The 14273-nt window shown below is 43.1% G+C and overlaps 1 protein-coding gene across 1 annotated transcript; it reads left to right on the top strand.

Annotated features, from left to right (window-relative positions):
- The first annotated feature begins 928 nt into the window (after window positions 1-928).
- Window positions 929-3873, top strand: LOC147456483 (uncharacterized). Its single transcript, XM_086515487.1, has 2 exons — window positions 929-1266; window positions 1582-3873. Exons 1-2 carry the CDS (start codon window positions 929-931, stop codon window positions 2633-2635), a joined length of 1392 nt encoding a protein of 463 aa, XP_086371613.1. The 3' UTR covers window positions 2636-3873.
- The last annotated feature ends 10400 nt before the right edge of the window (window positions 3874-14273 follow it).

The raw sequence follows: 14273 nt of genomic DNA, 5'->3' as shown, positions 1-14273 counted from the left end.
TTTTTTGCTAGACTATTGGTGCATTTAATGCAAGAGGTGCATCTCTCGGGAGGGTGGATGCAACACTGCTTAAAATTGCTTTAGTGAAGATTTTAATGGTGGATCTTACATAGGAAAGGGCAATCTATGGACCTGCATTTTGTTAGTGAGAGCACACTTTCTTGATGACTCCGATGGTTTTATGGGCTAAAGAAAAGCCAATGAGAAACTTAAACATAGATTGTTTGCTTTTTTCATTTTAGTTTCAACTATATAGCAATGCAATTAAATTGAAATGTAGCTAGCAAAGAGCTCTAATTCTTGTGTGTGAGAATGAGTCACTAGTAGCAAGCGGCCAACCACCACATGGATGCATGGAGAAAGCGTTTCAAAAAAAAAAAAAAGAAGGTTAAGATGGGTGATCATTTCAAAAGGAAATTTGAAGGTGCTAACTTGCTATGTGTTCAAGAAGATAAAATACCTACTACAAGGTCTTAATACACACACACACACACACACACACACACATACTCTCTCTCTCTCTCTCTCTCTCTCTCTCTCTCTCATCCAACCCTTAACTTCAATGGGTGCTGCAACAGCCTTCCAAGGGATTATAGAGAAGGAAATTTGGAAAAAAATAGTTTTGTATGGCCTTCCAGCTTCTTTGGACTTGTTTTTGGTCAACGGGAGCTGGCTCGATCGACTTAGCATTCAAGTGCCGTGATCCGGTCATGAGTTCTATTTGTGGGCCGAGTGATACCCAAAGACGCACCTTTGTATCTTATGAGATGCTCCTAATGCTACAAAAAAAAGGGACTTTTTAAAGGTCTTCAAAACGAAAAGTAGAGAGTCACCTTCTAATGTGAAGGTCGTTCCGGGTTACCTCAAAATGAGTGAAGATTTCTCTCAAAATGGAGAGGGGGGCGCCCATTACAATAAATTGACGCGGATGATCCTTCACTATAAGAACCAACCCCAGGCTTGGATAGTACGCATTAATCAGAGTAAGGTTAAGATTCAGATGGAGAGAGAGCGTTTATCAGAAATAGAAGCAGGATCAAGCGCCGCTGCTGCAACGTCTGCCGATGGGCGTTATCGTCATCAAATGAAGAGGTATGGGGAGGAGGAGGCCGAGGGGTCAGGATGGGCATTAACGCTGCCTAGCGAGTTGGTGGCGGAGGACGTGCTGCCCAAGCTTCACATCAGAGACTTGTTCCGCCTGCGCGCAGTACACTCCTCCTTCAACCAACTCATTGCTGCCTCCCTTTCAACTCTCAAGAGACAGCGGTATGTCTAACTGATCGATCCTCATCAGCCTTCTTTATATATGTTGAATAATCTGCTATTATAATATAGCGCAAACGTCCTCTCTCTCCCCCCCAGTATACGTCACTCATGCACACACCGCACTATCTCACTGCACATGCACACACAATTAACGCAACGTCTCTCTCTCTCTCTCTCTCTCTCTCTCTCGCGCGCGCGCACACACACACACACACACACACACACACAAAATTAACGCAATCTCTCTCTCTCTCTCTCTCTCTCTCTCTCTCTCTCTCAAACAATCAATAACGTTGTTGTATGTGTTGATGGCAGGCCCACTGACCTTCCTTGGTTTTACTGCATGATTGCTACTCAACGACGAGCGGATGACTCTGGCTGGAAATTGTTTGAGTATGAGCCGGTAGCATTTGACACAGATTGTGATAAATGGCGTCATTTACCAATTCCATTGCAGCCTTTCACAAGTGTGGAAGGGGCTAAGAGTGAACCAATCTGTAGTGTTGGAAGTTTGGTGTGTTGGGAGCACATTGCTTATGCATCCAACATTCATTATCTTGTCCTTAGCAACACCTTCACTAGAGAGAAAGCAGTATTGGATGCCTCCGACTGCACAAGTCCAGTTGAACTTGGCCTATGTGGGCACCTGAGATTGGAAAGAGAGAGTAAAGATGGTCCTATAGCTCTGATTCTTTTACGATTTGTGGATAGTCACATAATCATACAACACTATACACATTGTCCATTGCACCAACAAGAAGATGGGTTAGGTTTGGTGATTTATTCAATGAAGCGCTTCTTTACAATGGAAAAGCGGGTACAATGGAACTTCAATACTGAACCTCTTAACCCTCCACGTACAATTTACTACCATCAAGGTGTGCTTGCCTTTCTCCAATACCCTGGCCATATAAGGCGCTCTTATGCCTTACCTTTTTTGTTTTTATTCGACGAAGAACATTGGAGCCAAAGCAGCATGCCCAAATTCAGTAGGTCTTGCGATGTTATGTCGCACGCTACTTATCAAGTTGTACAAATGGATGCAGATCTCCTCTTGTTGGCGTTTCAGCATAAGCATTTACGCACTCTGAAACGGGTATTTGTGTACAAGTACAACTTCGAGAATCATGATTGGTTGCTTCTCTCTAATAATCTCGAGTTGTCTTTCCCTAAGCCAAAATCAGGTACCAGAATCTTTCATGCCACAGCAAGAGGAGGCCTCCTTGTACTCTCTATAGCCCCAAGAATCTATATATGCCACTTAGCTTCAAGTACTTGGCGGTTGCTTCCCCGTTGCAGTAACCTAACGACTGGTGAAATATCCCCCATTGTAAAGGTGGCATGCCCCGTAGATCCTATACTAGGATAGGAAGAGAAAAATCAGTTGGATGAAAAATCTAGCTGAGTAGAGAACTGATCATGTCCGGATCAGAGCATCATCTTTTGAGGAGCGTTGTTGTATCCAAAAGTGCCATTTTCTAGGATTTCAATACTTTTTGGCTTTGCTTGCTCAAAATAGGCAAATGCCTTATGGACTCTCTTTCTTGGCTATGTAGAATACAAGATATTTTAGAGTTTCACATGAACGAAGCTAGCTCTTTTTGTCTTTCTGTAAGGCTTTGAATTGTAAAACAGAAGCTTATTTGACCAAGAGAGAGATTTGTCTACTTTGCGGAGGCTTGGTATGCATGAACCCAGCAATTACATCTCTTGGCTGCTTCCAAGCAGACCTGGTACGTGTGCATGCCAACAAAGAAGGCATATGCTGCCACATTTCATGTCTTCAGCTTTCTTGGTCAGCCCCTGCTGCACATATCTCCAGATTCATTGAAAACATCTTACAGCTTCCAAGCCCTGCCCCTGTTGAGCGATGAACGTAACCTGCAAACAAGCATTCCAAGAGACCGCACGCTGGACAGGACGACCATCAATCAACACTTTTGGCTTTCAAAAAGTACACCACTGTGGACCAAAGCTTTGCCAAGAAAAACATGGTGTTTCCCCGGCAGCTCCCGACTAACAATCTCATCATGAATCTGCTTGCTCATTTGAATTGAGAAAAGCCCTTACTTCGCTACCAGTCTGAAAGGCTGACAAAACTTTAGCACGGACATGGGCATTCACAACATCCGATCGACTGTCACTGAAGAGACAACATTCGACAATGAGCATGTGGCCAAGCAGATGGCTTATGCCATTCTGAACATGAGATAGCAGGTCTGGCTGAATGAGCACACTTGCATCGGCCCCCTCGTCTTCGCCATCAGCCCCCTCGTCTTCCATAAATCGGCTTTCGGTTGCAACAACCCAGCGGCTATGTCCTCTCGCTACTTCATAAGTTAGCCATGAGGTGGATGGCTGGGGGCCCCGTGCTTGGACATAACTGCATGTTAGTTCGTGATTCTCTTGCCATCATGGGCGCAATGGAGCGACAGATAAAGAGCAGCCCCGTGTCTTTTAGCACCATAAGCCAGCCATGTACAAGCCACGCTGGGCTTTGCACAACTGTGCTGTTTTTCTATAAACCATGGTGACCTTGCGTGAGAGAGACTCTGTGTGTGTGTGTGTGTGTGTGTGTGTGTGTGAGAGAGAGAGAGAGAGAGAGAGAGAGGGGAAGAAGAAGAAGGAGTTTTAACGTCGTAGGAAACTTATCCCAAGAGACCTCAAAGATGTAGCCAACGAGGAGAGTTGAACTCAAGACCTCTTAGTAAAGAGGGAAATGGCATAACCATTTTAAATATTATACCATTTTCCTCTTTTTATTAGCGCGCGCACACACACACACACACCTTAGAAGAAGAGAGAGAAAGAGATTTATCTAATTTGTCTTGGCATACATGCTGAGCAAATCTTTGCTAGAACCAGTGTACTCGGGAAAAATGTGTCTCAGCTTAATATCGTGTCGTTTTCAATTTCCAAAATGCCGGTTGAGGACAAGGGGAAAAGGAAAAATTCCGCCCCAAAATAGAGAAAAATAGTGTAGAAACCGGAAAAAGTAGCCTAATTTTTTGAAAGTTCTTCTTGGCAAATTCAAGGAAAGGATTTTTGTATGTTTGGAAAAATGATTTTTCCCGAACACTGCTAGGAACAGTCTTATCTCAACATCAATCTGCTTGCCCATGTCTTGGATAGCATAGAGCTGCATTCAAAGGGCAACCCATCGTTTTCCGACTCCTGCAATGCAATGTCATACTTTTTTCTTTCTTGCGTCAGGCGAGGAGTTGCACCCGAGGAGTTGCACAAGACATTTTGGAGCTTGAAGGGGAAGAAGGTCCCCTAAACTGTTCTTTTGTTTACTAGCCCCTTTAATGTATAACGATGGGACTATTGTCATGGCCTCCACACTATTTGGCATGGGCGACTTCAAATGGGATCGATGGTGAGGGTCATTCGGGCCGTTAAGGGCGGTCATGTAAATTCAGGCCGGCTAGTAAATTCGGGTCAGCACCTTGAGCCTCGAACCCACGACCTCCCCTGTGTGATGCATGTGCTCTAACCACCACGCTCGAATGCATTCAGTGAAATATGTGGCATTTCAATGCCATATATGTAAATGCAAGCCAACTAGTAAATTCGGGCCAATAGGTAAATTCAGGGCGCGCAATTTTATGAATTCGGATCGTGCGATCTTGTAAATTCGGCCTGCCCGATCGCACGTTTCACAATGCACGTGCCTCACCATTTTCGCCTCCACCATTGATCCCACTTGAATACGCCCGTGCCATATAGTGTTGAGGCTGTCATGGCGTTCGTGGTGGAGCCACCTCATACGGGGAGAGCTTGGAAGATATCAATCAAAAAATAGCGTTCTCTCTTAGGCTATGGTCACCTGAGGCTTAGTTTTTCATAAGCTGAGCCGACAAGGTTTGACGCAAGGCAGCTTTTCGTAGCAGTCCACCGGCTTCGTAGGCTAACTATGCCTTTTTCAGCATAGTTGGAAACTATGCCTGTTGCTTGCCGGTCAGCCCCCTGTTTCTCTCTCCTCACTGTGCCTCACCCTCTCTCTCACTACTTGCATTGCCATCGTCAGGCATGTCGAGGCTTATAGATAACTAAGCATCGCGTGACTATGCCCTTACCTACCATCAACAAAACATGATGGTTACAAGGCCTTATTTTGGGGGGGGGGGGGGGGGGGGGGGGAGGTCAAGGGTTGGGAAGTCCACTCGCGAAGACCGAGAAGATCGCAATTGTTAATGTCAACTTAAAACTAAACCCGACCACGCATAAACTCGGACAGTGCCTTTGGGCTTATAATAAAAGCTTATAAAAACAGCCAAGGGAACATGCTGAGATGGTCAGCTCATGCGTCATGAAGTCCGAGCTGCGAGGTTCTAGGTTCAAAACCGGGTGGCGGGGGGCTCAATTATTGCGTTGCCTAGGTTCATTTTCGCTCCGATTCTCATGTTTTCCGTGTTCAATCCGTCTCGGAATCCCGCCCTGGCCTTCCGAGCCATCCATCCCCTTACCCACTCCTCTTTAATGTTATGTGTCACTTAGTGTCGTGGGTTACCAGGGATGCTTTTGGATGGCGGTGATTGTTAAGTGACGGCAGCATGCCAACATTGCAGACCCACAGTTAAGGTCCTCGCCATGTGATTGATATGAAGTCCCATAAGGGGTTGATGGGCCAACATTGGCACTCACATACGTGGATGTATCATCATTTCTAACATTGATTGGTCACCGGGTCCTTGGAAGGTCCTCATTGATACCGGAATCCTCAAATCTGTGTAGGAACAATGGACGTGCCGACATGAAGGTCGCATCATAGTAAAGTTACATGATACATTATTCATAACACGTTTTAAATGTGAATAATTGAGGCCTTTTCCATTACATTGGAATCATAGCTATTGGTTTCTCTTTTCTTGCTTAAGAAGAGAGGTCCTTAAGTGTCCATGAAAGGTTGGGCCTGTTCATTGCAATAGGGTAAGTGGGACAGGGATCTATTATCTTGGTTGAGAAGGACTTAGTTCGAGGTACACCATTGGGAACACGATAGTCTTAATAATGGAGCCTCTCGGGGCTTGCCTTTGGCTTAATCATTATTGAGCTACAACAACAAGCTCAACAGGAACCATAATCAATGGAGCAATGTTAGACCCTCTCCACTAGTCTTTGCAATCAACTGTGTCTAAACCACAGGTGTGGCAGCTTGAGAACTGATTTTCAAAGGTAAAGAAGAGTAGAAACCAAGGTTTTGAGGGTACCAAAGCACATAGTAATTCTCTACATAAGTATAATTAGCATGGCTTACAATAAACAAGAGAGTAGAATGAACATTGATAACTTTGATTTTGCGCATGAAAGTGCTAATAATGATGCACCCATGTTTGTTATCTTGTTACGAGGTTGCAACAAGCTATGTGCAACCCTGCTTTGCAAGCCGAAGTTACTAAACAACTTTGTGCTTATGGGATTTCCCTTCCTCTCCAAGAGGAGAGAGAGAGAGATTAGGAGGCCTCTTGATGAGACCCCCAAAATAAGACTCTCTCCCATAAGAGAAGAGGAATCCAAAGAATGAGAAATAAGCAAATCCCTTAGTTCCTCTGAAGATGTGGCTCCACGAAGACGGCGGTCAAGATGATCGCCAACTCCTCCCAAGAGGAAACGGTCAACCCACAGTCCTTCTCCTTGTCACTCCGAAAGGGAACAGAGGAAACAAAGGAAGAAAAGGGTAAGAAAGAGGTCACCCTCTTCTCCCTCTTCTTCACCTCCTCTTCTTCCGACGAAAGCAATAGCTATTCTCCTAGAGAATACAAGTGGGGAGGAAATCAAAAATCTTACCCTGCATGGCGAAGGTCCTAAAAGCTCAAGAAGTTCAAAGAGGGAGGAAAGTGTATCTCTTTTCTCATCTATGATGGCACGTTTGGTGCTACTGACAAAGTATTGGCCTTCATCCAACAATTTGATGCAGCCTTAGGAGACGAGGGCTTCGCGGAGTCCTCCAAGCTACACCATGTAGCTATGCACTTCCAAAAATCTACTCGTCAATGGTGGGCTAGCTTTCATGGCAACGACGAGACCCCAAAGACATGAAAAACTCTACGAGTTTCCATCATGAAGCAATTCCTTGCAAGAGATGCAAAGGACAAAGTGCTTATCGAATGGCGGAGTTTGAAGCTTCTCTCCCATGAATCTATCCACAAATATATGGACAAGTTTGGGAATTTACATCTCAAAGCTACTGCCTTTCAAAAGATAGACTTCATCGAGCAAAAGCAACAGTTCTGTGCGGGATTACCTGAAGAGATGACCGAGAACATCAACTCCCAATAGCCTGGACTTTCACCAAAGTAATCCACAACACTATGGTTGCTTCAGTTGTCAAAAAGACTATTAAGGCACACCAAATGGCAACTCTCTTCATATCTCAGATTTTCAAGCACCATGGATTACCAACATCCATCATGTCAGATAGGGATCTTGGAATGACCAGTAATTTCTAGAAAGGTCTCTTTAAAAATCTAGGTACAAGATAGAATTTCTCTTCCGCATATCACCGACAAACGGATGGCCAAAGTGAGATAACCAATCTTACAATACTGGAATTACTAAAGACTTATGTTACAGAAGTAGATCAATGCTCACAATGAAAAAAGTACTTACCCCTTATAGAGTATGCGTACAATAATATTGTCCATCCTTCTACGGGAAAAGCAGCTTTTGAAATCATAGAGGGAAGACCTAAAAGTCCCTTGCTTACATGGGAAGATCTTCGTTGCCGATGAGTATAGCCGTGACCTACAAGAATCTTTCCAAAAGAGGCTATATCCATCTCTTAACAAAGGAAAAAAGCTGCTGCTGACAAGTCCAAAAGGGCCTTAACATTTAAAGAAAGTGATTGGGTCTTACTTAAGTTTCCCAAGGCTCGATTCATGCAAACAATGGGCAAAAATCCTATGGCCCATAAAAAATGTTATGCTAAACTAGCGAAAAGATACTATGGTCCGTTTCAAATTTTGAAGCCAATCAATGAGATGGCTTATCAACTCAAGTTGCCCAACCATTGGCTCATACACAATGCTTTTCATGTGAGCCTACTTAAGCCCTACAAAGGAGAGCTACCAAGTGAATCAATTATTGAAGACCCTCCCGAAATTGAAGACCAAGAAGAGGTGCTACAACCCGAAGCTATCCTTCGGCATGAAGACAAGGTACTATGACATGGTAAGATTATCCGACAGTATCTTATAAAGTTTAAATATTATCCTTTTGAAGATGCTAGATGGATGCAAGGAATACAACTTAAGGATAGTATGAACCTTGTCAATGCTTACAATGCTACATTAGAGTAAGCAAAAGTATACATTTCTTTTAAATGATTGATGTTTTTGTCTTATAAGGCTAATTCTCTTTTTATTGTGCGAAAATTTAAATATTATGCCTGCTTAGAATCATGTTTGTGGTGGCGACGTCTCTCAAACACCAAGTAGACTTTGTCACTCTACTTTGGGAGAATGAAATGGACTGAAGAGCAGACATGCTTGCGGCAGCTATGTCTCCCAAGTACCAAATGGATTAGTCATCCATCTTGGAATGATATCGTAGGTTAAAAAGGGATCCTCCACCTGCTAAGAAACATCGACTAATGATTAAGGCTTTATCTCTTCTACCTCATAGTCGAGGACGACTATGATTTCAAAGGAGAGGTAATGTCATAAAAACTAATATCTAACTATACCCAAATGATTTTCTCATATTAAACTGGTCACTTAATGTGAAAGAATAAATGAGAAAAAGAGTTAGAATATGGATATGTGCTTTAGATGCATCTCAGCACGGGACCAAAGGTAATGGGTCCAAACTGGAGATGGTCTATCAAAGAGAAATGCTAATGGAGCTTAAAAGTCCTCAGGGTTAGTTTCATTAAAGACCTCCATTAGTTAGTGTTAAAAATCCTTTGACCTTAGGCACGCTAGGGCTATGCTTGAGGTGGAAACCTGGCCCAAGCTTGAGGTGCTTGTCATGCTTGCCGACTAAGGTGCTTGAAGTGCTTGCTGACTAAGGTGCTCCATGACTAAGGTGCTTGAGGGGTTAAGGTGTTCAAAAAGTCAAAGCACATCCCTACTCATGAGGGGGAGAGCCCTCTTTGTAGGAGCTAGAGAGAGAACAAGCACACCCTCACACAAGGCAAGCTTGGTACAAATAAATAACTAGAACACTTGTCAAGCTCCTCTTCATGTTGCCCTCATAGTGTGCCTAAAGCCTATTGGTTGACCTCCCAAGGGGTTCAATGATAATTTAGTTAATTTAATTAATTGTTTATGCATTTATCAAGTCCTCTCTCTCAAAGGGATAAGAAGGACACTTGTCCTAATGCTACCCTTGTTGCTTGATATGGACTAAGCATGTGATTGGCCAGGCTTGAGGAGGTCCAGTTAGGTGCAGGCTAGTGCTAGAAGAGGGGTCGACCGAAGCAAGGAGGGGGCTAGCTTGGGGGGTATACTCTCCCCCCCCGCCCCCCAACCACACACACACAATATTACTTGCCTAATATTCTCTAGCATAATTGACATCCTGGATTCTACTAAACACACTTCCTACTTTCACTATATAGGGTATCCACCATAGGATATGGCCCTTATAAATCGTAAGTGATACTAAAAACCTAAAAAAGTGGTATATTGCCTTTTGTAAACCTGGCTGTGAAGGCGCTATGGTGGTTTTTTTCCTTGGCATACCGCATCACAGGGGGTCTCACAGTCTCGGATACCTAGGAGGGGATCCCTCCCTCTCTGCACGCTACACAGTGATGGCGGCCTTCCTCCTTCTTCTATTTAAGAGGTGAGGGCGCAACTCTGCCCCTCACTTAGCTTTGTATGAGTTTTTGCTTGTGTAAATTGTAAAGGACTGTGTATCTAATCACTATTGCATCAAAATATGGAGCTTGCAACACAAACAACACAGGTTGGCTACTTTGCTTGTTATCATGAGTTTCGCTGCAAACCTATTTTTTAGGGAAATATAATTGTTATGGTGTTGCTCTATCAGTTTAATGGTATGGCACATTGTGTGGTTTTGACTCAGCGTAGCAGAACTTGTTTAAAGATGGTAGGTCGATAAGTACATAGCATATGGTTGATGGTTTTTGTTGGCAAAGCTTTGACCCCACTACTGGGTTTCGCTTTTCAGTAAGCTCTGCATAATAACAGTTCTGTGGTTTTGATTATAGGTGATCTTTAGAATTTGGGGGTATGGCATATTAGTTGTTGCCGCTTAAAACTCAGTAAAACTCTGATTCTTGGTAGCTCTATGTTAACTGTTCACTGGTTTTTTGGAAAAAATTGGGGTTGCTGCCGCTTGGCTTGGCAATGCAGTACTCTGTCCATAATGACCTGACAAACTGATGGTGCTTACTATCCATCAAAAAACTTTGGGATTGACTTGGTACTGTTGCTTAAGCATGGTATATTGGACACTGTCACATAAAGCTTGATAAGGCCCATTGTTTGGGTTGACTAAGTGAATATAAAGAGGTTTTTTGACCTACTGCGCATTGATGTTGGATGTTTTTGGTAGGGTTTGTAGGGGAGTTTTGCCCCGGTTGCATACCAATGCTGTACTTGTTGATTACTTGGTTGTTTAGATGAGATAATGCAATACATTATTTGCATTCACATGGGCAAGTGTAGTTTCTGGTTTTAAAAAAAAAAAGCTTTGGGATTGACTTGGTGCTATCACTTAAGCATGGTATAAAGATCACTGTCACATGAAGCCTCGTAAGGCCCATCGTTTGGGTTGGCTAAGTGAATATAAAGAGGTTTTTGACCTACTTCACACTGATGTTGGATGTTTTTGCTAGGGTTTGGAAGGGAGTTTGCCCCGGTTGCATATTGATGTTGTACTTGTTCATTACTTGGTTGTTTGGATGAGATAATGCAATACATTATTTGCATTCACATGGGCGGGTGTAGTTTCTTGTTTTAAAAAGAGAACCCGTATAATCATATAGTCCTTTTTTTTGGTTTTGACATTTGGAACTGGCTGGATACCACTTGGCTTGCTAAGAAATTGGATTCCATATAAACATAAACTGTATCTGTTTTGAATAAATAGAAACAGGTTTGAGATATTAATGGAATTTTTTAGGCTTCTTTTATGGCTTCAGATGATGGGTCCTCATTATGTTGGAATTAGGGTTGCAGAGAAACACACACAGCTTGGAGAAGACGAAGGAAGCTCAAGGCACACAATAGAGAGTGTATAACTTAGTGTGCAATGGAAAGATAGATAGCCCTAGAGTGATGGGCGTATATACAATGCACGGGGGAAAAAGCCTCCTAAAGAGGGAAAAAATGCCCCGGCAGTCCTAGTGTGTTCACACACATCACTACCACATGTATATGGTAATAAATCCCCCCTGGAGTGATGCGGTGAACGAGAGCTGGCACATAAGTAAAGGGAAGTGCCATGCCCTGAGGACAGGATCAGTCCACAAAGGGGAGTAAGCCCAAAGCTTTACGGAAAGCTTCAAGCTTCTCACAAGACAATGCCTTTGTGAAAAGATCTGCAAGGTTGTCCTGTAGTCATACGACAAGTGGGAGCAAAAGTCTCTTGATAGTCTATGCCTTTTTGCTGTGCATAACCTTTTGCAACAAGTCGAGCCATATGGTGATCGATCTCACCATCCGGCTTGCGTTTCAACTTGTAAACCCACTTCGTACTAATGGCCTTTTTGCCGGGAGGCAAATCACATAAAGTCCATGTGTCATTTTCTTCATCAAAAGACATAGGCTCCTCAACATCATGTAAGCTAGACACAGCCAAAGAATAACAATCTGATGCATAAGATGCATGGCGAGAGCCTGAACGAGTACGACTAGAAAAAGGTGCATCCAATTTACTGTCACGCAAAGTGTGCACCAGCCATTTTGGCATACCTCTAGCTTGCTCATTTTCAGCCCTTTCCTCATCAAGTACATCATGTACATCTGCATCAGTAATAGGCTGATCTGTAACATTTTTAGAAACCCCCATAGGCTATACATTTGCCTCATTGGAACTTACATTCGTATTTCCACCACTGAAAAGAGGCAACAAAGTGTCATAAATGTCCTGCGAGCTTACATTACTGTCTCTAGTACATGACAGCAAGGGCTGAACAGAATTTTCCACAAACACTACATCCCGAGAAACTAGAATACGTTTTGTTTGCGGATGATACAACCTGTAACCTTTTCTTTCAGCACTATAACCAACAAAAATACATTTGACAGCCTTATCATCCAATTTTCTGCGCTGCACTTGTGGCACCAAAGCATATGCCAAATAGCCAAAAACACGCATGTGCTCAATAGAAGGTTTTCTATCATGCCATGCTTCATATGGAGTAATAGACTGCAAAGATTTTGTAGGACACCTGTTAAGTACATAAGTGGCACACATGATGGCCTCAAGCCAAAAAGAATGCGGTAAAGCTTGACTTTTGACCATACATCGTGCCATTTCCGTAAGTGACCTGTTTTTCCTCTCAGCAACACCATTTTGCTGAGGTGTATAAGGCATTGTTCATTGGTGTTTTATCCCACGACTAGCCAGAAATGCATTAAATTCATGAGACATATACTCCCCCCCTTGATCTGAACGGAGGGTGCCCATAGTACATTTCAGACATTTTCAGCCATAGCCCGAACTGAACCATCCTTTGGAAACATAGAATGCTGCATCTTACCCAAAATACAGCCTTCACAAACATTTTTGACAGGTGCTTCAAGAGGCGGCAAAGAAGCAACCATATCAGATTTCTACAAACGCAGTAAACTGGCAAAATTTAGATGACCAAAATGTGCATGCCAAAGTTTTGCATCTGAAATAGCCCTTGAATTTGCAACAACATTTGCAAAATTTTGTCCATACTTGTCATACAAAGTGAGCTTATACATCCCACGACACAAAAGGCCAGATGCAACAATTTCATCACCAAAACGGAGATCATGAACTGCACATCTATCATCCACAAATTCGACTACAAGTCCAAGTCTAGCAAGTGTGGATATAGACAAGAGATTCTTCTTGATCCCAGGTACATAAAGTGCATCAACAAGTGTGAAGGAACTGCCATTTGCAGCAGTAAGCACAATCTTTCCAACTCCCTGAACCGGATAAGAGGCATTGTTGGGACAAGTGACTGAATTCCCATGAGGGACAGACTCAAGAGAGGTAAACAATTCACGATGTGAGGTAATGTGTTTTGTAGCACCACTGTCGAAATACCACACATGTGAATCTACAGCAACTGACAAGCATGCATCATGGACAACAGGATTGTAAGTGCACTTTGCGCTAAAAGCCCATTCTGCATCAACATCAGCAACACAGTTTCCTTTCATAGAAGACTCAACAATGGCTGCATTTGTAGTGGAACCAGCATTTGCAGTGGAACCACCCTCTTTCTTCTTAGCCTCTTTGGCCTTCAACTTAGGACACAACTTGATCAAGTGACCATTAGCTTTACAATAATGGCAACACATTTTCTTTTTGCCCTTATCACCAGAATTTCCAGACGAATTGCTGCCAGTAGAAGAATTAGGAACAGAAGTTTTGCCACTCGCAGCAGAACCATAAGAAGTGGCTACATTGTTGTTACCACCCTTTCTTTGAGAAGCAATAAAAGCTTGTTCAACTGCATGCTCTCTAGTCCTGTTTTTTTTGGAAAGTGACTCTTGCAACAGAAATGTGCATAATGCATCAAACTTGACAACTTCTGGATTTCCTTGGGTCATAAGTCTCCAAGTACTAGCAAAAGTCTGGTAAGAATCTGGTAATGCATCAAGAACAGTCTGCACAAGGGAACTGTCTAAAATGACTTCACCTGCAGAAATAAGTTGCTCATTGATATCCTTGACACTAGACACTAGCAAGGAAAGTGTCCATATCATCTTCCTCATGCATAATCTTCGACTCCAGCTCTTTACGCAGCAAAGCAATTTTGGCCTCATTGCGGCTTGCATAAAGACCTGCTAAAATATCCCAAGCCTGTTTTGCAGATTTTGCAGAACGGA

The sequence above is a fragment of the Adiantum capillus-veneris genome, chromosome 6, assembly GCF_014529385.1.
Source record: "Adiantum capillus-veneris isolate H3 chromosome 6, ASM1452938v2, whole genome shotgun sequence".
NCBI classification, from domain to species: domain Eukaryota; kingdom Viridiplantae; phylum Streptophyta; class Polypodiopsida; order Polypodiales; family Pteridaceae; genus Adiantum; species Adiantum capillus-veneris.
The sequence above is the reverse complement of the archived record's forward strand: the minus strand, read 5'-3'. Positions and strand labels throughout refer to the sequence as shown.

Coding starts and splice junctions, on each gene's coding strand:
- LOC147456483 (XM_086515487.1), top strand. CDS start 929: ATGATCCTTCACTATAAGAACCAACCCCAGGCTTGGATAGTACGCATT. Junction 1,267..1,581: donor TCAACTCTCAAGAGACAGCG/GTATGTCTAACT, acceptor TGTTGATGGCAG/GCCCACTGACCTTCCTTGGT.